The following is a 25445-nucleotide window of genomic DNA, read 5'->3' on the forward strand; positions in this document are numbered from 1 at the left end:
GTTCATCAGATAAAATGAGTTGAGGGGAAAAATGACACGAGGAATTAAGAGAGTCAGGATTTTCTTTTAAACACAAGTATGTACAAGTAAAAACTGCCACCATGTCCCAAACCAATAACCAAAATTCCCACAACTTGTCATCTTGTATCAGACATCTTCAACTCATCAGCACAAATAAAAAAAGGAAACGGAAGAAAAACTAAAGTAATGATGCAGGAAATAAGCCTGGTTCTTGTTAAGTTTAAAAAAAATGGCTTGAATGTTTTCATCCACTTTGTAACACCTACTTCTTGCACAAGACTCTTCCTTTCGCAAACAGTTTGTTTACAAAAGTGAAACAAACAAAAAAAAGGGGCTTGGACAATACATTCACCTCCTCTCACAAAGAGAAAACTCTGTGGTACCTTCAAAATCTGCAGCATTATCTAGTGTGTACACAATTTCAAAATTGTGCAGAGATTAAGGGGAATTCTCCCACAAAAAAACCCAATAACTTTCAGTTTCTTTACATACAACAGTAACGAGACATCCATCCATTTTCGGCCGCTTTTTCCTCCACATTACAGGGTAACTGGTGCCAATCCCAGTTGACATAGGGCGATAGGTGGGGGGGTCACACCCTGGACAGATTGCCAGTCCATCACAGGGACACAGAGACAAACGACCATCCACTCTCACACTGACACCTATTGTCAATTTAGAGTGTCCAATTGGCCTAATCCCCATACTGCATGTTTATGAACTGTGGGAGGAAACCCACGCACACACGGGCAGAACATGCAAACTCCATGCACAAAGACCCTTGTTCCGACTGGGTCTCGAAACCCAGGTCTACAATTAGACAAGGAATCGGATTTTAAACAGTGTTCATCTTTGGGAACATTTCTATATTTGATAATGATCAATAAGTGTTAAAGAGTTAAAAATAAAAAAAAATAAAGAGAACTATTTTCGCTTTTATACACAACATTAACATCCTTCTTAGAGGTTAGACTTTTTTGATGACCTAATATCCAATATCACAAAGTTAAAATGGCTTTGCATCTTGATATCTTTTAGGGGAAATCTACATGAACAGATAAAAAAAAAAAAGATTTGTTATGGAGTTCCTCCCCAACTCCTCACACAGTAATCTCAGTGCTTTACTACACGTCGCTTTAAAAAAAACATGACTTGTATACGTAAATATAGAGAAACCTCACCAGCTCTGCTGTCACTTGATTTAACTTCAATGCCCTTTCACCGACGAAGACATTCACACTCATTAGATAGTGTCATTATTGGCCAACACCGAACCTCCATCAGGTCTCATGAGGCCACGTCTCTTATCTTTGCTGTGAAGTCTTTTTCATCAGAGTGTTTTTTTTTTCCCTCCAGTTTTCCTTTTGTATTTAAAAGTTTGTTTTGTAGCACAATGTTGCTCTTTAGTACGTTTGTGTGCAAGGTTAAAGGTCAGGGAAGCGGCTAGGATCTTCTTTGTACTCGGTGGGAATGGTAAAAATGCTCCCGTCAAACTCGTCGTAGCGGAACTCCTGAAACGTCACTGTGGCTGTGATTGTGGGAAAGACGGGGATGTCTGCAAAAAAAAAAAAAAAAAAAAACATGAGCAGAATTACAAACTATACATAGGACAAGAAGATACAAATGTAAACCTTTTTGGAGAGTGAAGCCATCTTCATCAAAGTTGAAAAATGCTGTCTAGGAACAATCTCAGGTAATAATGATTGTTAATAACCTGGCTGGAGCTGACTCTTCATTGACAGTTTGTTACTCAGCGTGGAGCTACAGTACATCACTGACAACAGCCATGGACGTTAAATCCCTGGGTTTTTACATTACATTACATGTCATTTAGCTGACGCTTTTACCCAAAGCGACTTACATTGATCAATTCTCACATCTGAGAAAGGCAAGTAGCATTTAGGGCCCACACTGGGTATTAGCTGACCGGGATTTGAAGGTCTGTGGACTAAATCTACTGACTCAGTAACTACACTGTCGTCATGTTGAATAACATCTACTTACCGAGTTTGACAGGAAAACCAGGAGGGAGCTTCATCTGCACAAACTCCCTGAGTTTATTAAAGTGCTTGAAGGGTGCGATCACCTCCAGAACATTTAACAACCTGAGAGGTAACAGGACAACAAACGGTGAATAAAAACCTCCAGAAGCATTATGACTAAAATCTATATTATCAGTCATTTGATGTTGACAGAATGAATTAGATTGTTTTGTTTAGTCCAATAACAGTAACCTCATTCAACCTCAATAACCTAATCATAAATCTGCATGTCACGGCTTAAAACAGCGCAGCAAGTTCTTAACAAATAGAATCAACACAACAATCTGACTGTGTATTTTGTTTCATTTAAGAAAAGACTCACGATTCAATGCCCAGAGGGAAGTCTTGACTCATGGCGATGGTGGCTTTGAAGTTTTTCTTGCTCTCTTTGCAGATCAGCTCTCTTCCTAGATGAGGTGCTCTGAGGACACACAAACGACAAGCCGTCAGATTATTTTCTCATATGAGCCGACACAAGTTAATGACCTTTCTTTTTTAAATATATCATTGTAATGGATACAAATACAATTGTAAAACCATACTTTTTTCTATATGTTATTAAACATAGTATAGTCCCTCGTTTAAAAAAAAAAAAAGAATAGGATAAGACAACATAAGTATGTCCTTGTAATGGTAAAAATACTGGTGTGGATACATACTTTCCATGATCAGCAGTGATGTATTCTTCCCAGGAGACAGTGTTGGCTGATGGGGGAGTAAGAGACTGTCTCCTCACCGGCTGAAGAGCAGAGAGCGAAACAGAGAGAGAGATAAAGGAAATAACACACAGAGACGGAGAGAAATAAAATATTTGAAGGTCGGAACTGAATCACAGCAGACTAAACATGAGTGAAGACACATCAGTGGCAGACGAGACAAAAACAGACACAGAATCTATGATCCGTCAACTTCAGACCACTCACAGACACCCAACAATTACAGGACGACCTGGTTTGAATGTCATTTTAATACTTTATTCTGTGTCTGTTATTTTATTCCCACAGAGTAATAATAGTACACAGGACAGGCCACTAGGGGGGCCCAGTGATCACAAAACCAACAGTAACCCCAGTTTAGCCTTTTCAGAGTTCACAAACGTTTCTTTTTTTTTTACCTTACCTTACCTTACCTTGACTATCTTTTTCACTTCAGTATTAATAATATATCAGCTCAGTCTTTTGCACTGTAAGGCTCAGAGTGAATGTTTGCAGAGACGGGAACATTCACACAGGTTTGAACGCGTTTGATGATCGTGACTCATACGAAACAAATGATGGAAATATTGCACTGCTTCAAGCACAGTGAGGAGCTTGTTCTATGTTCTATATTAGTTTAAACTCAGCTGTAGATGAGTGTTTGATCAGCATGTTGACCGAAGGCTCTCCAAAACAAATCCCACAATATTAACTTCCTGGGAGCAATGAGCTCGTCTCTACCTCCTTCAATTAACTGAAAAGAGTTCTCTTTCGCTGTCTGGACAGTTTGTTGTTGCTCAGATTGAACTGGAACTGGGATGAGCCCCATCCTGTTTTTCCTAAAATTAACTTTCTCTGAAAATGAACTTGCTGTTCAAAAAAAGAAGAAAAACAGCTGACCTCTTCTTTGTAGGCAAATAAGGCAACTAGGACAGAATAATGTGGAAAAACTATACAGACAATATTCTCCCCCCACTACATTTGAATCATCACAGAGATGAGGCTTTGATAAGAGCTCACTCTCTGGCACGTTGTTGTGACGAGGACAGAGTACACTCAGTCTGAGTGGCGGAGGCCGTCATATACTGACATGCTGCTCCCAGGGGTTTTAACCCTTTCATTTGTATGATCAATAGTGTTGGGCGGCCCCTTTGAAAAGCCCCTCACGCTTCGCTGTGTCGACAGGCGAAGAGCTGCCTGTGATAAACACAGCTATGTCACAACACCCTCTAATTTAACTTCTCTGTCACAAATTTCCACCAGCATAGAAGGGCAAGTTATTTCTATATCTACAGACACATTTTCACCTTAAAACCTGAGTAGGCTTGAATTCGTATATGAATAGACTGTGCACAGTAGAGAACAAAGAGGCATTGACAAAAACAGGAGCAGTTAAAAAGGCATCTATTGGGTGTTCAGAGGCTTTGTCTTTACTTTGTGACTGGCTTTATGCTCAGTGTTTGGACAAGGGCTTGCTAAGCAAACTCTGGAACATACTGTACTAGGGAGGTGGTGGACGCGAGACTTGTCTCTATGCACAAGGTGCTGGTTTGTAACCTTTGCCACTAAGGGGCAGTGCTGGGGCTTACAACCATGCAACGTGCATGATAAAGGGAGACAATTTTTTCTCTTATAACTTAAGTCACTGGAGCAGTTTTTCATATTAGGAACAGATAAAACATTTAAGAAACAACAATGGGTGAGGAGTTCTTTTTTTGTATTGACTGTCTGGCAGGAAGTCCATTCTACAGGGTTTATCTTAGTACTGATACAGCAGGAACATTGTGTGAGGGTTATTTTTCAGAGACAAACATCCTACCCCAAGTTTACAGCGGAACAGAACAGTTTCAGGACTGCACTGGTGGTTATGCTGCAGACAGTATACGTTAACAGCCTTGTGTACTTTCTCTTGGTTTGGAAACTTTTGCAGTGGCGTACACAAGACTCAACTTAGCTGCTTGGTCATAAAAGTGTACCGCTGCAGTTCCTGCACCCGTTTGTTCAGAGGATAAATATTTGGGAGACACTGGTGTCAATATGAGGTTGAAAGATGATTAGAATTTATCAACATAACACTGTCTAGCACTGAGTCAGAGATGAGCAGTTTGCTTTTTGCCTTTATTTGCAGTGTTGCCAGATTGGGCGGTTTTCCGGGAAAAAAATAAATAATTGGGCAGGTGAATAAAATTTGGGCTCCTTTTGTAGTCCTCACACAGGTCATTTTTGATGTAAAAAATGTATATATTTAAATGTATATATTGTATGTATATATTTACCTATCATATATGTGTGGTAAATGGATGCAGATATGAAGCTCTGGATGTGTTTTTCTATTGCATTTGATTTCACGGGTTTACACGGGTGTCTGGCAACGTCGTAGTTTGGGCTGGTTTTTATTGGGTTTGGCGGGTTCTAAGATTGGATTGGGCTGGAGTGAAAGGGGGAAGAGAGTGTAACCCAGGAATTAAAAATTGCACCAATTTACAATCAGTGTTGTGCCCACATAGTCAGCCCCAAATCAACGCCAGACTCACCTCAAAGTTCTGCTCTATGAGGTTCCCTCCCTTGCTCAGGCTCTCCATGATGGCTTTGTTCCGTAAGATATCTTCCTCGCTCAGATGCTCCCGCCTCTTCCTGGACTCAAGGACCAGGCCGTTCACAGAGTAGAAATCTGCCAGGAAATTTCCCACGCGCTCCTGGAGATAGGAAAAACAGTTTAAAAAAAAAACTCCCCCTCCCCCCCCTGTCGAGCCATCGATTTCCCTTTTAAACACGTGTCAAAAGGACAAAGGAGCAAACTGGACACAAAGCAGTTCTCACATATCTCGTTCACTGCCTCTCTATCCTGTCTTCTGTTATTTTTAACCATGAATATGTGATATCTTCATGGGTTTATCACTGCTGCTCTTCTCATGTATTTACTGTCCTGTGCTGCTAGTGTGTGTGTGATGAAGCACAGGAAATAAGATCGGGACAGTGGAGGGTGTCGACAGCACTGAACAGCTGGACGGTAGTTTCAGTAATAGAAGAGCTAATAACACAGGAAGACCCAGAGAACCAACGTTCACACAACAAGTACAACATAATGGTGACGTCAATGTCCCATCACTGTTTGTTTGATTGATTGTTTTTTTTTAGGTCAGAAGTTACAGGTACAGGATTTAACCTGAAAAACAAAACAGGATATGGCACCTGTTCTGATATGCAGCATATATCTGTGTCTTCTGCCGTTTCCCTTCCATTTCCCGAAGCAATGATCAAATTCTCATGTCTTTTTTGTCTGGGAAAACGTTACTAAAAATACCAGAAATTCCACAGAAACCCCCTGGAGCCAGATTCCATGAGCAGCTGGAACCCTGTGGCCCTGTGCAGTGTTTGGAAAAGCTGAGACAGTCGGAATAATATTGTCAAACACCATCGAGTAAACAACCCGACACCAACCGTTTTGTCTTCTCTGAACAGCCAGCCAGTCTGCGCCCTTGAGAATGTGATCGACTTGGTGGAGAGCGTGGCGGAGTAAACGTCGCTGCTCATCAGGATGTCCACTTCCTCTTCCGTCTCCATCTCGGACTCCTAAAATTGCAAGACGCAGGAATAAACAGGGGCACGGACACTGGGATCTTAGGGATCCAACCAACTGCAAGATTAATAGCGCTCAACATTTTTGCTTAGCTCTACCATGTGAAAAAAAAAACACTAATATCATTTGCAAATGACACTTATATCTGCTGAGGGCCTTTTTTGATATCACAGCTTTGACCTCTTCAGTTTTCTTACAGGTTGTGTGTGGAGGTGAGTGGGGAGGGTTGCTTATTTGGCCTTGAACAGGTCCTAAGCACACCTGACCAGTTTCCTTTCACTCCCCCAGAAGCTCCTCACATGCACACAGACGCACACGCCACTTACTGATGTAATATATTTTCTTTGAGAACAAACAAATGACTTGAATGACTGGACTCCCTTGCCTCGTCTTAAAACAAACAGTCTGTATTTATATAGCGTTTTTATAGTATTTATGTGGTGCTCTCTGTGCCTATTTAATTGCCCCTCAGGGACAAATAAAGTGTTTTTGAATTTGAAGTGAATTTGAATCTTGATGAGCACTCAAAGCTGCTTAACACTACAGCGTTGCCATTCACACAGCACATCTTTGTGCAGCACTTTCTTTTTTTTTTACACATTCACATGCTGCCAGCACAGCCATCAGGAGCAACGTGGGTTTGCCCATGGACACGTCGGAATGTCGACAAGCGACAGGGTTCAGCAGCTTGTACCACTAGCATCATTATCCAAACAAATGTTCATATTTGTATCTCCATAGTTGTAATAAGATCAAAGTTTCAGACACACCTTCGGTAATGGGATTTAGCTGAAATTCACATCATAAGACATCATAAATAAGGCTTTCAGAGACATATCTATTAATTCATTTACATTCCACCAAACGTGAAAATGCCACACCTCGTGATGTATCCGCTGGTAGACTTTCTGTTCGTTGTCCAGCACAACAAAGGACTCGGAGGGGATGGCGTTGCCGTTGAAGACGAAGCTGAGGTCACCGCGCTGGCACTTCATGTCTGTGAAGTCTATCAGCGTCGTGTCCAATCTGCGTCCACGCAAATAAATGAATACAAGATCAGAGTGGGCACTTCAGGAACAATGAACAGAGGATGGGAGCCAACAAGCTAGACTGAGTATACCAAGAAACACACATTTCAAACCCTAAATAATAATACAAAAAAAAGCTGTGATGCTTCCAGTAATGCCAGGATAACAAGAGGTTATTCTGAATGTCCAACAGAGACATATCTGTGTGTGTGTGGGGGGGTAGGTAAGCCATAGTTCTGCCTGGTTTTGTTCCAAACAAAAATACTACAGTGAACTATGTTTGAATGGATATACAAGTCCTGCTGTAGATTCATTGTTTTCGTACGTGTCAGCATACATCTGCATCAGAGTGTGTGTGGAGTTTTGCTGACACCCTTTGTAAGTGAACCTGGCAGCGCTTCAGACTCTGCAGCAACATTTCCTCTGTGAAGATCTGATATAAATCGTAACAACACAAGTGAAGGATTTGCCTGTCAGCTTCCTTATACTGCCAGGAAATTGTTTCACTTAGTTAATCAAACAAGGCCGAGGAGATGAAATCAGAGGTAGAGTGAGAAGATGGAGGAGAAAGAGTAGAATTTACCGTTTCATTTGATGTGGTTTTCCATTTTTTATGTGGACATAAAACCACAAAATATAACGTTGTTATAATTACAACGTCAAATTAATTTAAATCATCGCGCATTGTGCATGAATAATTTACATTTGTTGACAGAACTTGCCTGATGTTGATGCCCTGCTTGTAGATCTTACACGCATCTGAAGGCAGGATTCTGGAGAGCAAAGGCACTGCAACACCAAGAGGCAAAATTAAACATCCTGAACTTCAAAAGCGCATCACTCCGCGCATCTTATGTATTCAGATGTAGCATAGACACTAAATCTACTGTGAAAGGTGTTTGTTTTTTGTAATTTTGCTGGAGACAGTGAATACACAGACCTGGCATAGATTGCTACAGCCAGCAGAAACATCTAATATGATATAATCTCCTCCATTTGTCTTTTATGTGAGGCCATTGTTAAAAATTGTATACCTTACTTTAAATATAGGGTCGTGTAAAACAGAGGATGGGATGACAGTTCAGATCCAGCAGGAGGAGTAATATGACTCCAGCAGTAAATATTTCCCCTCGTAAGGTAAACACATTGATTACATCACATTTTCCCCATCTGTGTCTTTAAGACTCTTGTGTTAGCATTTCAACAACTTTCTCACTGAAAACACATGGTTAGTTTCCAGAGTGAATAATGTTTTTGGAAATAACATTCAGTCTGTGCTACTTAAAATCGCTGAGCATCAGCACTTAACTCACCCCAGCTTTGGAAGTCCCAGTGAAGCTCCAAGTAAAAGTCACCAAGCTGCAAAAGATGATATAACAAATTAATTACAAGTAAAAAAAAAACATAGGTGAAATTATATATATGCTTAACATTTACTCAAAATATGAAATAAAATGGTAAATGGAGAGTATAAAAGTGATAGATTATAATAAGGGCCATAGTAGTAGCAAAATATGCCTTTTTAGGTAAAATAATAAGTAATTGTTTACGTGTATTCAACCAAAATAATAAAAATATTACACTAGATATTGGCTCAAGTAAACAAAGGACTATTCTCAATGACACAGCTCAGGCTGGGATGCACTGATCTCATCTCAATCCACCCTTCTCAGATGACGTCAGTTCCCAGACCTTTATTATCTGAGAGCTACGACAACATAGAAACATCATGTCTCGCAACTCTGGTTACTCAACAGTAACAGTGAACACCATAACAGCTGACTGTCAGGCAAGTCAATATCAAATGGTATGGTAAAAACACACATAGTCAGACAGACATTTGTTTCTTATTTTCCCACCAGCTAACTCCTTACCTGCCTTTCTCCCTTACGTCTACAGGAGAACATGACTTAACCCATTAAGGCCTGAAGCGCCTGGAAAAAATGTCTCTAAAACCTGAGCTTCAATGGCTACCAAATGACTGATTTCTCAGCCTCTGTAGCAGATATAGGAACACAATTCAAAAAGTATTTGAGAGCTCACACCTGTGGCTTTCATGTGAAATTTAGTTTATTTAGATACAAAAATTTAAAATTAAAAGGTGAATAAATATTTTCAATTAAAAAACAGTAAGAAAATAAAGTAATATCAACTTCCGTCAGTGCCTTGATTTAGTCCGGATGGAGTGTGAAGAACAGCATGTAATGACTGTAACAGTCTGCTTCACATGTGACAGTGATAGTGCTTACAGCACTGTGGCATCTGCAGGTAAATCCACTGTCACCCCTGGTGCGCAGTTGTAAACACTCCGTCGATTACGGTGGTATTTATCGTCATTATCGCCGACCTCGTCGTCTTCAAACATAATTATGTCTTAACCATAAATCCCGGTCGATTTGTTCAGCGCCTTCAGAAATCTCTCCGCTGTCAAAGTCCTCCATGTTTGTGAGAAGACATTTCAAAACAATGTCGCGAGGAACCCTTATACCCCCCGAAAATTGACGTATCCGCCTTACGGGCGTCTATGGTAGAATAAAACGCACAGCCACTCTCCCGCCGTCAATGGTAGAAGTGCGGCAATGCATTCCTGGCGTCAATGGGTTAATGTTAGGGAGCGAGGACAAGAAGCTAAGGGTCAATGCACAGAAAAAAAAATACATACAACATACCTCTTTGAGGGCATTTAGCAGCTTGGGCCTCTTGTCTTCCACACTCTCCCTGGACTGCTGCTTGAGCTTCCTCAGCAATGCTGTGACTGAAGAACGCAGGAAAAAGGGCAAAATAAGGGAAAACATTCTTCACAATTAGACTGAATTTCATCTTTAAATAACATTTCGACTCTGATCCCACCAATAAAAATGCTTAAAGGAGAAGTTTTAGTCACTGTAATCAGAAAGTTTAAAAAACATTTACCACTTGTATGCCTCAGCTGACCAACAATTTCAGTTTACACATTTGCTTAGAAACCTATGGCAATTGTATGATGGCTTGAAGGATATGTAAGATTTATAGTCAAAATGTTGTTTTGTGAGGCCGCTATGACCCTAACCTTTGGCCACCTATATCTAAACACTAAATATGGATTGTATTGAGGCAATATCAGGACAGACTTGAGAGCATGAATGTATTCTATAAGTCACCACCATTATCTTGAGAAAAGGTTCTCAACGCAAATCTTACCACTAATGAAACAACCAAAAGTCAAAGAGCAAGCCCATTACAGCACTGATGGCCTTTAGAGATATGTTGACTTCCTGCAGCCACATGGAACACTCCCAGCAGCACCCGACCAACCCTTTACACCACCTACAGGGATTAAAATGCTCCTTGAAGTTCAAAGGGAACAAACCTTGCAGGAATAAGACCACCTGCTGATGAGCTGCACCTTTAACCTGTTTAATGATCTGGCAGATAGGGAGCAACACACACTCTCAGTAGACTTTGAACCATGGTGGGCTACTTTAATAAGCTTTCACATCTCTTCAGCATCCTGGCTGAAAGGGACTTTCTCGTTCATGTGCAAGAAAACACACACACAACTATCACCACTTATTTAAATGTAAACTGCTGTTTATGAGATGAGAGATGAGCGCATCATTTGCTCAATGACATAGTTGTGGTGGTTCTTTAGAGCCAGGAGGGGATTCAATGACAAGGCGACTGTGGCACGTATCCAACGCATGATGGGGAGGGAAAATAGTAAAATGTTTGGCTTGTGAAACCCAGACGACCCAACATTTTAATATTGTCTTTATATTGAAGCTCCCATAGAGTAGTCCTATCGCACATATATGTGAGTTATGGAGGTCTGCTTACATACATGGTGAAAAGCCTCTTAGTTGCTGTAAATAAGCCGATAGAAATCTCTCCTCACTGAAGCTCTCGTCAGCCACCGGTGTTTCAGACTGAAATCTCACCCCCAGAAGACAGAACTGTGTTGGGATTGGCCAGCCAACGAGAGCTTTCCCAACTGTCTTGTGATTGGACACGTACCTGGAAGTGACGTAATTAGCACAACAGCTCTCAGAAGTGCAGCTCCCCCTCTGGAACGGTGGATGCACTGCTACTCATTATCAAAACATTGTTTTAACAATGTTTAAAAATAGCTTAGTCACGACTCCCCGCCGCAGTCCCTTTTACGCCTTTGACCCAGAGTCAGAAGACACTGTTGATTGTGAAACACCTCCACAACAGCAGTGGCTGAACTGGTTGTTTCAAACTTTCAGGGCTTTATAAACGAGGTAATGGCGCAGATACACACCAAAAAAACACAGTGTTAATTTGTACTTCCGTTCTATAGGACAGGGGAAACTGTGGCATCGTTAGAAGTCTAACTAGCGCCTGTGCTTCTAAATATTCACGTGGTGAGTCAACATAAACAAACATGTCACTCATTATGACTGACCAGCACTCCCTATGAAGTAGAGCAGAGGAGGGTGGAGTGTGGGCTTGACGGTAAAAGTAGGCCACATGACACGCATGACAACATAAGCACGAGTACAGAACAAGGGGTGTCTTTTTGGCTTGGCTGTTTAATGAGGGTAGACAGACTCTGATCCTTGTTGCCTCTCAGTGGCATAAGGAAAACAGCATAATCTTGCCATCTGCTTACAGACGACCTGGCCAAAACCAGGTTGCGAGAACAATCCCGTCTGTTTCAACACTAAACCAAACTGACTCACCCATATTGGCACCAATTCACTCAGATAAGGACTGTGATTATGGCACTTTCCTGGCATTGATAAGGTGTGGGTTCTCAAAAAAGGAGACAAAGTCAGAACACGTTAACACTTAGAACATCACAAACTGCCACTCTATAATCATGAGTTCATGGATCTCACTGTTGCTGACACCTGTTGTTGGCTGCTCTCCAACAAAACTGACAGACACAGGTACATAGACACTGTGGTGGAGCAACTGTGTGATGCAGCAAAGCAGGGAGGCTGCCGCCTGCAAACATAACCTATTCAAACCTGTTGAGGCAGACAATTACAAGACATCTAAGAAAACAGTGGGCCCATTAACTGAAGATAACACACCACACATGCAGCATGGAGAATTCTGCATGTGTGATAGAAACCTCCGAACTGCTTTCTGCTTGAATGGATGAGTGGGAAAGGGGAAAAGTTCTATTCTTGGCTCCACAGTGCAGCACAGAGTCCTACACACACTTCCAGCCTTAGAGGATTTATCTGTCCAGTGGATACATGTTATATATGATGGCAATATGCCTGCTAGAGCCTGCAAATGATCACTTATCCAAATGCTAACTGCTGTTAGCTCCCAGTAGCCTCTGTGGCTGATGTCATTTCCTGTTACTTAATTGATTGAACTGCTGTGGTGCTTCTTCCTTATGGTATTTTGACCAAAGCATGTCACAGACATGTTCATTAGGACACCAGGGAACTAGTTTAACCTGGAGAAATAGGGTTAATATCTATAATACGAATATGATTTTGCGATTTTGCGAATTTTGAGTTTTTATTGTGTTTTAAATTAACCACCTCACTTTGCTATGAAACCTACAGTACCAAATATTTAATACTAAAGATACACATCTCCAGTACATGCTAGGCTCCAAGATGTTCAAAAATATTTGAATGGTTGGCTGTTCAAATGTCATATTAGTTTAAATAGATGCCAAACACATTGGATATGAACAAGATCTGTGAGTGTTGAAAAACCTTTCATAAAATCATCACTTCAAATATAGATTGACCACCATCATTGAAAAACAACAAAACTTTCTAACTATCAGTTCAGGTCACACTGGGTTAATCGTTTGATGTGTTACACAATTATTGAAGTTTTATGGAAAAAACAAGACATTTGAGGAAGCTTTATCATTATTGTATGCACCAAACAACAATTTGTTAAATAATTAACACATGAACGTATAATAAAAATACCAACATCGTAAAGCTGCCTCAACCTTCGACCTACTGAAATTCACATTATTTCACACAAAACAAATCTGCAGCAAACTTGAGTCTGGTCATCTATTTGCAAACCGGCTATAAAGACCACTGCAGTCCGAAACCCACACAGGAAAAGCAGTTTTCTGTCTAATAAACACCAACATGGCTGAGGCAGCCCTTTAAACGAGCTCCTCCTGAGCTTGACAACACAGCTGTGTGCGTGGAAGGCAAGTAAAGACAGAAATAGCTCTTTCTAAACAAAGCACACGACAGCATCTATTTCTGAGCCACATTTTACCGACTTCTTTTTCAAATGGGGGAAAAAAAAGTGACTCGGGTGACAAACATGTCAAAATGTCAGCAAGCGTGTTGACATTTTGTGAAAATTAATCACTTAAAATAACACAGGAACAGTACTGAGTTAGGATTATGCTCTTTTTAAAAATCACTCACTTTAGCGCAGATGCTTTTTTCTAACGATATGCATAGAAAGCTGTTGAAAAGTTGATTCAAACATTGTTAACTCATTGTTAATACTTTGGTAGGAGAGGATATTTTAGATTAAGATTAAGTATTAAATGATAACTAAATTAACTGCCAACAACATTGACAATCGATTAATCGGTTTGAGATGTTTCTGGTTTCTTTACTTCCTATAACAAATAAATCAGTAAAACTGCATGATTTTGGACAAATGATTTATGGACATAAAAAGATCTAATATTTAATGGAAAAAATGATCATATACAGATAATAGATTGTGAAAATAATCACTAGTTGCGGCCATAAATACTATAATGTCCCTACACTGTAATTCAGTAAGATATTATTACAGTCCCTGTCTCGATAACTTCATTACCACAGCTAACCCAGGAGATCAGTAAACTGCCCTACTGTACTGTGTGTCTGCAGTTTGAGTGTGAACCTATCCTCTGATCTCCTCAGACAGCAGACATATACAGAGCCAGCCGCCAGGTGCTCACCTGCAAATACTCCTCAAAGCACCTGATTCCATCCAGAAATAGTCGTGACCTGACATCGTCTGTACAATGACCAAACACGGTTCAACTCAAAGACGCGTGCTCGTCTCAGCTTTGATGAGCTACCTGGCCAATTGAATTACATCCGTGAATTACATCCATGGATATTTACGCAGACTTAAAGACATAATTCTTCTATTATTCACACAGATTTCACTTTCCTGAACCAGTATATGCCGATATGATTCACCTCTCAGTGTTGCAGTCTGGCTGTCTTGTAAATTAACTGCGTAACACCGAATGAAACCTTGGGTGCTCTTCTATCAGTGTTTTTAAGAACACTGACACGATAATGAACAAAAATACCACAGATGCAGTGTACAAAGGGCATGCTGCTCTAAATTCGGGTGTAAGAAAATACTGATGAATTAAAATATAGTGATATTTCATGGCATGATACTGGAACGATTAATGAACCTCTTCTTCACGGTTGCCCCCGGTACCGGGGCCAGCGTCAGACGCAGCGACAAATGCATCATAAAACCATATCTAACTTTAACAAACACAGACATGCTGTATTCCCACAGAAAGAATCCACAGATTCCAGCGGTACCATTTTTATCACTCTCCGACCAAGATTCACGGATCCAGCCCCAAAATAAGAGCAAAACAACAACTGACTTTCAAGAAATACAAGCAGAAATGTCGTCTTACTTTTGCCGTTTATCAAAACAAGTTATTTCCATTGGAACTAAACCGCTTCTAATGAAGAACTACACTTTCCAGTACACTTTTGGGACAAATCCCGGTCTGATTGATCATCACAGGGTGACATCAGATCGTTCTGATTAGAGAAGGGCAAATGTCCGCACAAAATGCGTCATATGCATTTATGTCCTTTTGACTCGCTAATGAAGTGATTCACACGCATTTGGAGACCGGAGCCTGATTCTACCTGTTTAGAGGTTTATAAGGCACCGCACAGGGAGCATCCATTTACAGCAAGTTATCATACTTTTTTTTTTTTTCAAAACAAGTTCTTTTTAGACCAATAGTGACATGTAAATGAAATTAAATGGGTTTTAATAATTTGGTACCTAAGAAATCTCAAATGGCACAGATGGTGCCAAACTGTGCTAGAAGACCTGTGCCAAAAGAGATGTCTAGACTGAACCTACACATCTCTTTACTATAACCTCTGTCATTTTACTTTGCTTCACTTCAGCAGCATCAGACTTTGCACAGCTCATGTCCACATGTTGTTACATAACCTCCATGTGTTTTTAAGCTCCTACTGCATATTTTAATGATGATATTTGCTTTTTAGGCGAGAGAAAAAATCCTTCATTTATGCTGTGTTCCATGTGCATTTACTCTGACAGTGGCATCTACAGTGAACATCTACAAGTGTTATCTTTATTTTGATGCCAAGATAATCCACATCAAGCTTGTAACTGCAGAGATTTACTCTATTTAGTTTGGGCATGTCATTTTTGCATGTTGCTTTGAGGAATGTCAGTGTCAAAGGGAAGCAGCAGTAGTGTGAAAGAATGTGCCAAACCATTCTTTCAGTTAGCATCTGCCGATAAGACCTTTTTCTCTCAGGACATCTGAAGTGAAACTCCACTGGTGAAGCAGTGTTTACTTTAGTGAAGGAGTGGAGTTGATAAGATAATAGGTTTGTAGCAGTGGTGCTGGGAAAGGCCTGCGTCTCAGTGTACTGCCAAGCACCGCCATTCAGACGATTTTACTTACTCATCTGTCGGTCTCCATAGCTAATGGCCTCTGCGAGGGGGCTCCATCCCTGAGCGTTCTTCACTTTCACTGGTGCATTGTGGGCCAGCAGAAGGTGGGCACACTCTACACGAGGTCCAAAGAAAGACAGAAACATCAGAAACACTTTATTTGAATCATAGAATCAGGGCTAAAAGAAACAATACACAAAAAAAAATGCACAGAAAAAAAAGGACAAAGAACATGGAAAAAAAGAGAAACACCACAGCTGTTCCCGTAATTTCAGAATTTTTTAAAATAGTGACATGTTTTGGTCTGGGATGTTCACATACAAGGAGCCTAGAAAAGCAACAACAGTCAAATTCAATGAGCTTTAAAAAAAGATGAAACAAGCTATAAAAAAGGCAATTTTGCAGGTGACCATGAACGCATACCACAACGTCAGATACAGCTTTCTGAAAATGTAGCAGCTGCTTTCGGTGCAAGCAAGAATAACTGAAAACATGTTTAAATCAGGCAAAAAGGGTATTACAGGTATATATGCTTTCCACTTGAATGACAAGAAAAGATAAACCAGCTGCACCTAAAGATGAAAGTTTCTTAGAAGAAATTAATTTCCATTATGTACACTGATCACTTTTTTTAACTGAAACAATAGAATTATAATTTCCATTGGGCATACCTCACTTCCTTTTCTTGCTTCGACACCGTTGATGCTGCTACGTCATACAAAGATAACCATGTCAAAAAAAAAACCCTGATACTAATTTAACTTCATCCCAACCATTGTCTTAAAACAACCAATCAAAAACAAATTCACATCTAAAACATGTTTACTTTACTATATATTTCTTAGTGCTTCATTGCTTTTTGGTGAATCTAATTCATTTATCTTACCTAATCATTTTACAGCAAATATGAAAATAGATCACTGGTATCTGACTGCTACAAACATCCTTGATAAAAACCAGAGATGCTTCCTGTAGCATCACGGACTTAAAAATAATCCTGGTTTCATAGAGGGGACAGATTGTGTGTAGGATTGAACAGACAGCTGACCCATTAACGAAAGAGCCATATGGGGCCCACAGTTACACAAGACTCAGCATCCTATTCAATACTGCTGTGAAATGAGGAGAGCTTCTCTCCAGTAAAATAATCTCACCAATAAAAAAGCTGTGAGGAGGGACCCACAGAGCCCTGCTTGAATTCCAACAACAGGAAACCAGCCAAAGGACTCGTCCCTTTTCTGTGGCTACATGAATGGCAAGTGCGGTACAAAATCCCTCAACTCTCTGGACAGCTTATCCACAAACTACCGCCAGGCAAAACAAAAATGAAGCCTGTTGTTCTGGCTCAGCTGTCAAAGGTTTGTCGTGACATCATTTATTATGCTGTTGGCATCGACGCAGATCTGTGGCACCACTGGGCAAAAGCAGTCAGTCACCTCTGAAACCAAACACATGCAAAGCAGAGGCAAACAGCTAACAGGCCACCGCTGAGTGAATAAGTAGGACTGTTTGACTCGCCTTTTCAATTATCTTTTATTTTGATCAAAGCCGCGTACGTAACAAGCTCTAAATACATCTGGTTACTGCGCTCAAGTTCAGACTTGTTTCTCTGCTAAACACCACCACGATGAACACGAATAAAAAGCCTGCCTCCGGGGGCGCATTCACAGAGCCACGCTGGTGTCCAGAACCAGGAAGAATAAACTCTTTGAAGAGAGAGTGTAACACACAACAACACTGTCACATAGTCTTATCTACCTCATCAACTCTCTAATCTACATACTATGTTTTAAACCTGATTACCACACAACACGGAAGTTGAGAGAATGTGGATGCAGAGGAATAGGAAGGAAGGTTTGGGACCATCACCAAAAGCACCTTTTCCCCCCACAGAAAGAAGTATCGACAGTGCCATCACTTTAATGTAAGGCTGACTTGAAGGTGAAGGAATGGCAAAGAAAACCAAAATGAACGAAGACAGGCCAGTAGTAAGTATTAAGTAATTCTGTTCACACCAGGGAGCAGCTCAAGTTCAAAGACTTGGCTCACGACTAGTCTGAATACATTGTCTCAATAGATTTCTACCCAGTTCCTAGTGAAGTGATCTGCAGGATAGGTTCTATAGGTTGTTTAAAAGCTCACTGCTTAAAGATTTCCTCCACAATTAGTTTTTTTTTAACTGGTTACATGTAAATATGCGATAGCCAATAGCACTCTGACATCCATTTCACTTAAATCAAACAAAGACGTTGCACTGGAACCAGAAATCTGCTTTGCATCAGTAAAGGACAATGTAGAACTCTGTGTTAATACATTAGAAATACCAGAGTTCAGCTCAGGGAAGAAGCAGCTGTTAACATAGTATGTAACAGAGTATGTCAGAAAATTACAGCCAGCCGAACGCACAAGTGCTTACTTTCTGATGTAAAGGCTGCATTCCCTTGGGTCGCTGACCTATGTTTCACCCTGTTAAACCCAATGATTGTGTAATAATGGCAACATTAACAGATATACATTGCATAACCATGGAGAAAACAGTCAAACCATGTGACCTGGGCTACAGACCTGCTACCTTCTGATCTGGGTTCAGTGTTTCAGCTACAATGAAGAGACTTGGTCTTTGAGTATGAACGGACTTGTTGTTTAAACTGACCGCCTAGTTTGAAATACACCCGCTGAATATCAATCTTAAGAATGAGAGGTAAATTTGGACTTGGAAAATATTTCTCATCTGGGCACTAGAGCTATTATGAACAAAGCAGAACTATATATGCTGAGTCGAGCTACAATTATAATAACGCACTTTGCCAGTGTTTTTAATGAATGTTCCCGTTTTCCTTGTAGTAGTATGTGGAGAGAAATAATCAAACAAGTTCAGGTAAGTTGTTAGTATCAAATCAACAACTAACATTTAGCCTATACCTGATTATGTGCTTTATTTGATGCAATATGTAGTTGTGATAGTGTTTCTCTGTGTGAGTAGCATGGGCAGCAGCTGCTTGAGTCACATAGAGCCCCGAGTGATGCAGAGAAGAGTGGGGAAATGAAGTGCTAATCTAATGCTAAACTACTACATTGGTTACACATGGGACCCCGGTCAACAGGCTCTGTGGGCTGTGTAACCCCGCCCTCCCCTCATTCTGCCCAGGCCGAGTACATCATTTCCTCTCTATCGATCACACAATCATGCTTTTTTTCTCTCTCCACTTTGCAACCAAACCTGCGATGTATTTTTTTCTCCAGACAAAAATAACAGGAGAGCGTCATCTTTACTCTCACTTTAACAGGTGGTTAATGGTGGGATTTATTAGTGATGACCTGACGTTGTTAACTCCACTAGAACCTTTCAAAATGATCTAAATGGTGTCCTTGTTACCATAGAAACAAATATCATATCATCATCATATCAAAATAGAAAGAATTGTCGTTATATGTCGTTTGACAGAACATGACAGGAAACTGTGTGAGGGTTTCATTTTAAGAAAATGCGTACATGCGCAATTACTAATAATGAGTCGGATGATTAATGATTTGACCATTAACGAAATGGAAAAAAAACATCATAGATCCATGTATCAGTTTAGTTTTATATTTTATTCTATTTACTGTTTGGTTTCCTGTTATTCTAAAATAAAAACAACCAGTCTCCACTGAGACTCCAACTATTCAGATAATCACTCTGTGTCCTTGTTAATTTAGCCTCGCAACACACCCAGCAACGCTACTTTCTGAGCATTTCATTTGCATCCTATTCCAGAATTACAAATATGAACTGCACAACAACATGTAAACAAGAATAATTGTGCACAAGTGTCATTATTAATTCGTTAAATAGTAAAGAAACACACACAATATACAAAAAGAGAGTCTCCGCCTCTCTCAGTCTCAGCGGGGCAGCCACACCCAAACTATGATCTCATGCTGAAGCCTTTCCCATGTCTGGTCATGGCATCCCTGGAGAATAGGGCAGCAGCTCAGGCAAGCGACAGGCAACCTCATGAGCGCAATCGGTTCCATATCAATTCACCTATGGGCAAAATTTGTAACGCTGCTGTCTGAATTATACAAAAGGCTAGGTGTTCACTCTGGCAACTGGTATTCCATCCATCCATTGTCTACCACTTTATCCTCCACATGAGGATCACAGGAAACTGGAGCCAATCCCAGCTCACACAGGGTGAAAGGAGGGTCAGACCCAGGATAGGTTGTCAGTCCATCGCAAGGCCAACATACAAATGTGAAATCAATGGAGACCCATTGCTCCAATGGGTTCCAATGACACAAACTAAAAAAACAGGACTGTCCAGTACAAGTAACCCTACGCCTGAACTGTTCACTGGCAGCCTCCTACACAAAGAGGGTATTAATTTTTCAATAGGATGCGCCAAGGTCTCCTTGAGAAATTAAATGTAAGCATTGACACGGCAACGGAGCAGCTTATTAATGTTTTATGCACATGCTTTCAGTCTCACCAGCCCAATTCAGCAGGAAACCATGTCAAGGTTTTAGAAAGCCTGAAACTGAAAGACAACACACTAAGCAAAATCATTTTGTTATTTAAAATGCCTTATCTTCTCAGCTCGTTTTCCTCTGCAACCTTCAAACTATCAGTCTTTAAGCCAGCACTCGAAGATCAATCAGAAACAAGGGACTTCAACCACAAAGAGGATTCTATTTCTTGCACTGTCATCGGTTTGTATTATCCCACTGATTATAACTCTCCTAATATTCTCTGTGAGTGTATTAATGTAAAAAATTAGACACTGCTCAATGTCACTTTTGCACAGGCACAAATCCACAAACACAACCTCTTTTTTTTCCTGCATGGGCATCGTACTTTCTAGGGTTGGGTAGTGATGTTTCTGTGACGCATAACTCGTGGTTGTTGACCAAACAAAATTTATGCTGTACACAAAGTGGGGAGAAATGAAGTGAAACACACACACACACAGCAATAAATAGAAACACAAACACAAACTAAGCAGCCCAAAGGGATTTAAAAAGCCACCGAGACAAACACAGCAAGCGACAAAAAAAAACCCAACAACATGGAGGTGCATTTTTAAACATTTCTCACCTTTTTGCCCCATCATGACAGCAAGATGCAGTGGAGTGTTACCTGCAGAAGAAATGAAAAGAGAATTTACTGGCTGACTTAAAATAAACTCAGGATCTTGGACAAAAACATTCCCTATATGAAGAGAATTTGATGTTTAAACTGTGAGGCATAATTTATACTTAATTGTCAAATGACATGGTGATTTGCAATATTGCAATCAATTAAACAACTGAACTCCCAAAATAAGATGATCCAAAACAGCCATGGATGAACCTTGTCATCACACACAAAGTCAACACCTAATGGTCGGAGTTGAACCCTCGAAATGAAGTCAGGGAAAAGAACATTTTCATTGTGTTTGAAGAAGCACTGGTACTCTTCCCCAGGACATGAAATGTGCCTCATAAGCATTGGAGAGGAAGCTGAAGTGCTCAGGCTCCTCATGCTAGGGAAGAATGGGCAAGCATCCAGATTACAGAGGGCCCTGCCTTTTAGAAGGCTTGATGTGGATAAAAATACAAAAGTGAGGAACCTAAAACAAAAAAAAAGAGTGTAGTGGAACAACAAAAGGTCATTTTGGGAACACAATCATGTCGCAGGTCTTGGACATTTTCTAGTCCAACTCAACACATTATATCTTTCCTGTAGTAATGAAACAATAACTGCTCCCAGACTACTTTTGAGATTTTGAAGACAAATTAATTTACTTTATTGATTTCTTGAAAACTGAACAATAATGTGGCACTAGGCCATCCAGAATTTGCTGTCAGTGGTTTCCATTCCGTTTGGGAATATTTATTCTATGAATGCAAGCAAAATATCTCTCAGGAATGACTGATTTTTGTCCAGTAATCAGTTAAAATGCTCATTAATTTCATCGTCAACCCATTTTTTTCCTGCACACTTAACAAAATGGTTTTAGTTTCTTATATTTTTGGTTGAGTGGGCATTTGGGCAAACAGATTTGAATACTTGTTCATAAAGCAATTTGTTTTATTAGTGCATTAGTTTCCAATGTTTCTACGGTGTATGAATCAATACCCACTCATATTGGCACTTAAGTTATATCATGCAAGTATGTGGCATATGACGTGACATAAAAAAAAAAAAAAACATTTCTTTGTAGCTCGTTCATTTAAGAGTCCATTGTGTGTCTGTTCAACTTCGGTTTGTTGGCACTAAAAGTTCATGTCTGAGTAAACGCAAAGTGCTGCCACTGAAGCATACCAATTCACAACACAGCCGGTAAAACCACTGTAAAAGTACAGGTTCAAGTTGCACAACAACATCAGCTCAGGCACATAGCTCGCCTGACACCATTGTTGCTTTTAGACCATGTCAGAGCTTTGATTTGAGGACAGACCAGATTCCAGTCGGAACCCGAAACTCGAGTTCAGGCCATTTATTTCTCAGCGACTGCACCGGAACACAACAACCTTGCGGTTTCATCAGCTCAGGAAGTGTTTTACTGGAAACAGCCTTTGGTCTGCAACTGTTAAAAGTCTGGGACTCCCAAAGTTTTGGAAAAAAATGAATTTACAATAATGATTAATTAATTAAACCTTTTAAAGATGGTCAATCTGTTTAAGAGCTTGGGTTATTAAAGACACCTGAAGACATCACCTTGAGCTATGGGAAACTTGGACACTTTTCTTATTTTTCCTAGCATTAAGTGACAGAACCTTCATTGGTTTATTGATGACTCAACTGACAGATTGAGTAATAAAAGAACCGATTGTTACTTGGTCCTGGATCTGATTAATAATGGTGTCAGAAAGCACTGAGGCTTCATGTGAGAACAACAATTCATGTATTGTCTATGCTGACTTGAATAGACTGGGCGTGAAGTTTCTAAGGAAGACGAATCTAACCATTTAGATACCAGTTATCCTGGCCTGACAGGTAAAAAAGCCAATTATCTCACTGCTGCTTAGAGACAGGTGGTTTATTATAAAGAATTAAGCTTCCGTGTATCTTGAAAAGGGTGAATCACGCTTTTATTTTTCCTTTTTTGACTGCAATAGCTGATAAACTCACCATGCACATCTTTCTGGGCGATGTTCTGCGTCCGAATGAGCGAAGAAAGTAGCCGGACATCTCCCTTAAACACACATTCATGCACCGGGAAGTCCAGCCCGGTTCGGATGATCGGGTTCTTGTTGTTGTCATCGACGACATTCGCCGTTGACAGCGTGTTGGTGTTAGCATTCGCATGTGACTGTTGTTGCTGCTGCTGCTGCTGCTGTTGTGTGGACGACGACTTGACCAACTTGTGATTGCTGAAGATTTTACTCGCCCTGCTCTTGTTGTTCGTCTTGGAGGCACTGAATGTCCCGGTCGCAGCCTCCTCGTCCGGCTCCAGTAAATCCTCGTCCTTGCTCGGCCTCTGCTGATCCTTCCGCAGGGAGCGGATCTTCTCTCCGGTCATTTTCTAAACAGTTGCGGAGCAGAGGGTGTCGTCGTAGGACGATGACCCTCCGGGCCAACTGATGCGATCCGCCAGTTGGAAGTGTCCACGCGCACACCTAAAACTGCAAAACATGAAAACACTCGCCCCTAACACTGGTCAATTTAAAGAGGCTGCGAACAACTACGTAAACCGTGTTCAGTGCCGGGTTTTAATCAAAACAAACAGTCCACTCTACTCTTGTTTTTCAAAAAACTATCGCTGCTCGCTGCTCAACGTAAGCGGCTCCACTGAGTACGGGGATATTTTCCTGATGCCTTCCGCCTCGTAGTATCGCGAGAGTTGAGGAGATAATGACTAATGGTCACTGAGTGTATATTAAAGGAGAACTTTGTCTACAATATTATTCAATTTGTCAAAATATGTCGAAACAATTCCACACTAACATTCATAATTAAGTTTTTTAAATTCATCTTTCATATGAGCAAATTATGATTTTAATTTAATAATTTTTAAATAAAATGTAAATTATATTGCATTAATTAAAAATTAGCAGACTTACCCTTCCCTTCAATATATATATATATATATATATATGTGGTTCTTATTTCTCTGTAATCAAACGGCCAACCCTAAATAACTATCTAAATCCAGATAGAAACATGTATGATTTGCACTATGCACATGATAGTATTATACACATTACAGTCCTTTCTAGAAAACTGTGTAAACGTGCGTTTTGCAGAAATGTAAATTTCAAATTGTCAACATGTCTACTCTTCAGATGTGGAATATTTAACATGTGATTTATCTTATAAATATATAACTGACTGATCTTCAGTGTGTTTATAGTCAGAGTTCGCTATCAATATTATTTATCTTTAAAAACAAATAATCTGATTATGATGTAAGGGGCAGAAATAGAATGTATACATTTTTTTTTTAGTACTTATCAACTTGAACTAGCTGATACTGAGCTGTGGGTGTCAAAACCTGTGTGACAGGGGACGTGTTTTACTTTGGGCAGGGTGAAACACTTGAGCCATGGTTCATCACAGAGCTCTTCTCCCCCTACGGCCTGAGAATGGAAACAGCAGCTACACTCCTCTGATGAGTGTGCCACAGGAAACAAAAATGTAATTATTACGTTATGCAATTACAACTGTTATGTTGATGGTTAGGAAGTGCCAGGAGTACAATATGGGATGTATTGTTTGATTGACCTTGTAGGGCAGCCATGCTCAAAGGGGGGTCTGGGGACACTGCCAGGTGGGTTCTGGGAAAAGTTTCCATACACAGTAATTTACAAATTTATTAGAGAACAGTGAAAACGGTTCCAACGCAGAAAATGTCGAGCTATTAATAAGACCTCAAGCCTTGTTACTGAGTAATTACCATGCAGCACTCAAAACTTGTGTTGGTGCCCCTGGCATGATTGCAATTTTGTGGCCTCCTGTCCCCACCCCAACGCAGGAAGACCACAAATACTGTATCTTGCATTTGGTCATTACAAATCTCATTTCGTACTGGAAGTGCAACGTGTACATGAAAGGTTTAAAAACTTTCAGTTCTTCTCCCCCATGAACACGTAAGAGCTTTGATATGTAAAGGAACAAAGATGTTAAAATGCCTCTTGTTGTGCACATTAAAACACAACAGCCACTAAAAAGTATGTGACCTATATGAATACATACTCAGGGGACATGGTCTTGGCCTTAACCCAACCTTTTTATCTTCTTATCTGCCACGTGCCATGTGGCAAGTTTTTAATCATGTTTTTGCATTAGTCAGCAAAGAATTCAATTTTCCCGACACAACCTCACCTCATACAAAAGTCTTGAATATAAGGGAGTTAAGAAAAACACCCTTTGTAACTCAAATTACAGGACCTGACTCAGAGGCCACAAAACAATCATAGTTTGACTTTCTGGAATTACATGACATACATTGAGAAATTGAGTTGAGATATC

The 25445-nt window shown here is 40.3% G+C and overlaps 1 protein-coding gene across 1 annotated transcript; it reads right to left on the reverse strand.

The window, feature by feature from the left end:
- Nucleotides 1-1012: 1012 nt before the first annotated feature.
- On the reverse strand, nucleotides 1013-23695 carry LOC310925539 (ankyrin repeat domain-containing protein 13C-like). The gene is made up of 13 exons (XM_083887515.1): nucleotides 23106-23695; nucleotides 21087-21128; nucleotides 16020-16124; nucleotides 10036-10121; nucleotides 8680-8725; nucleotides 8089-8155; nucleotides 7220-7364; nucleotides 6200-6331; nucleotides 5293-5454; nucleotides 2723-2802; nucleotides 2386-2484; nucleotides 2026-2126; nucleotides 1013-1576 (listed from the first exon to the last, which is right to left on the reverse strand). The coding sequence occupies exons 1-13, from the start codon at nucleotides 23494-23496 to the stop codon at nucleotides 1446-1448; spliced, it is 1587 nt and encodes a 528-aa protein (XP_083743641.1). The 5' UTR covers nucleotides 23497-23695; the 3' UTR covers nucleotides 1013-1445.
- Between the last annotated feature and the right edge of the window lie 1750 nt (nucleotides 23696-25445).

The sequence above is a fragment of the Microchirus variegatus genome, assembly GCF_963457635.1.
Source record: "Microchirus variegatus genome assembly, chromosome: 4".
Taxonomy (NCBI): Eukaryota; Metazoa; Chordata; class Actinopteri; order Pleuronectiformes; family Soleidae; genus Microchirus; species Microchirus variegatus.

What these genes read in the sequence shown, in the direction of transcription:
- LOC310925539 (XM_083887515.1), bottom strand. Translation starts at nt 23,496, where the DNA reads ATGACCGGAGAGAAGATCCGCTCCCTGCGGAAGGATCAGCAGAGGCCG. An exon ending in TGTTCAGAGAAGACAAAACG is followed by an intron (nt 5,455 to 6,199) that starts GTTGGTGTCGGG and finishes TCCTATCTCCAG; the next exon opens with GAGCGCGTGGGAAATTTCCT. An exon ending in TTCCCTCTGGGCATTGAATC is followed by an intron (nt 2,127 to 2,385) that starts GTGAGTCTTTTC and finishes GTTACCTCTCAG; the next exon opens with GTTGTTAAATGTTCTGGAGG.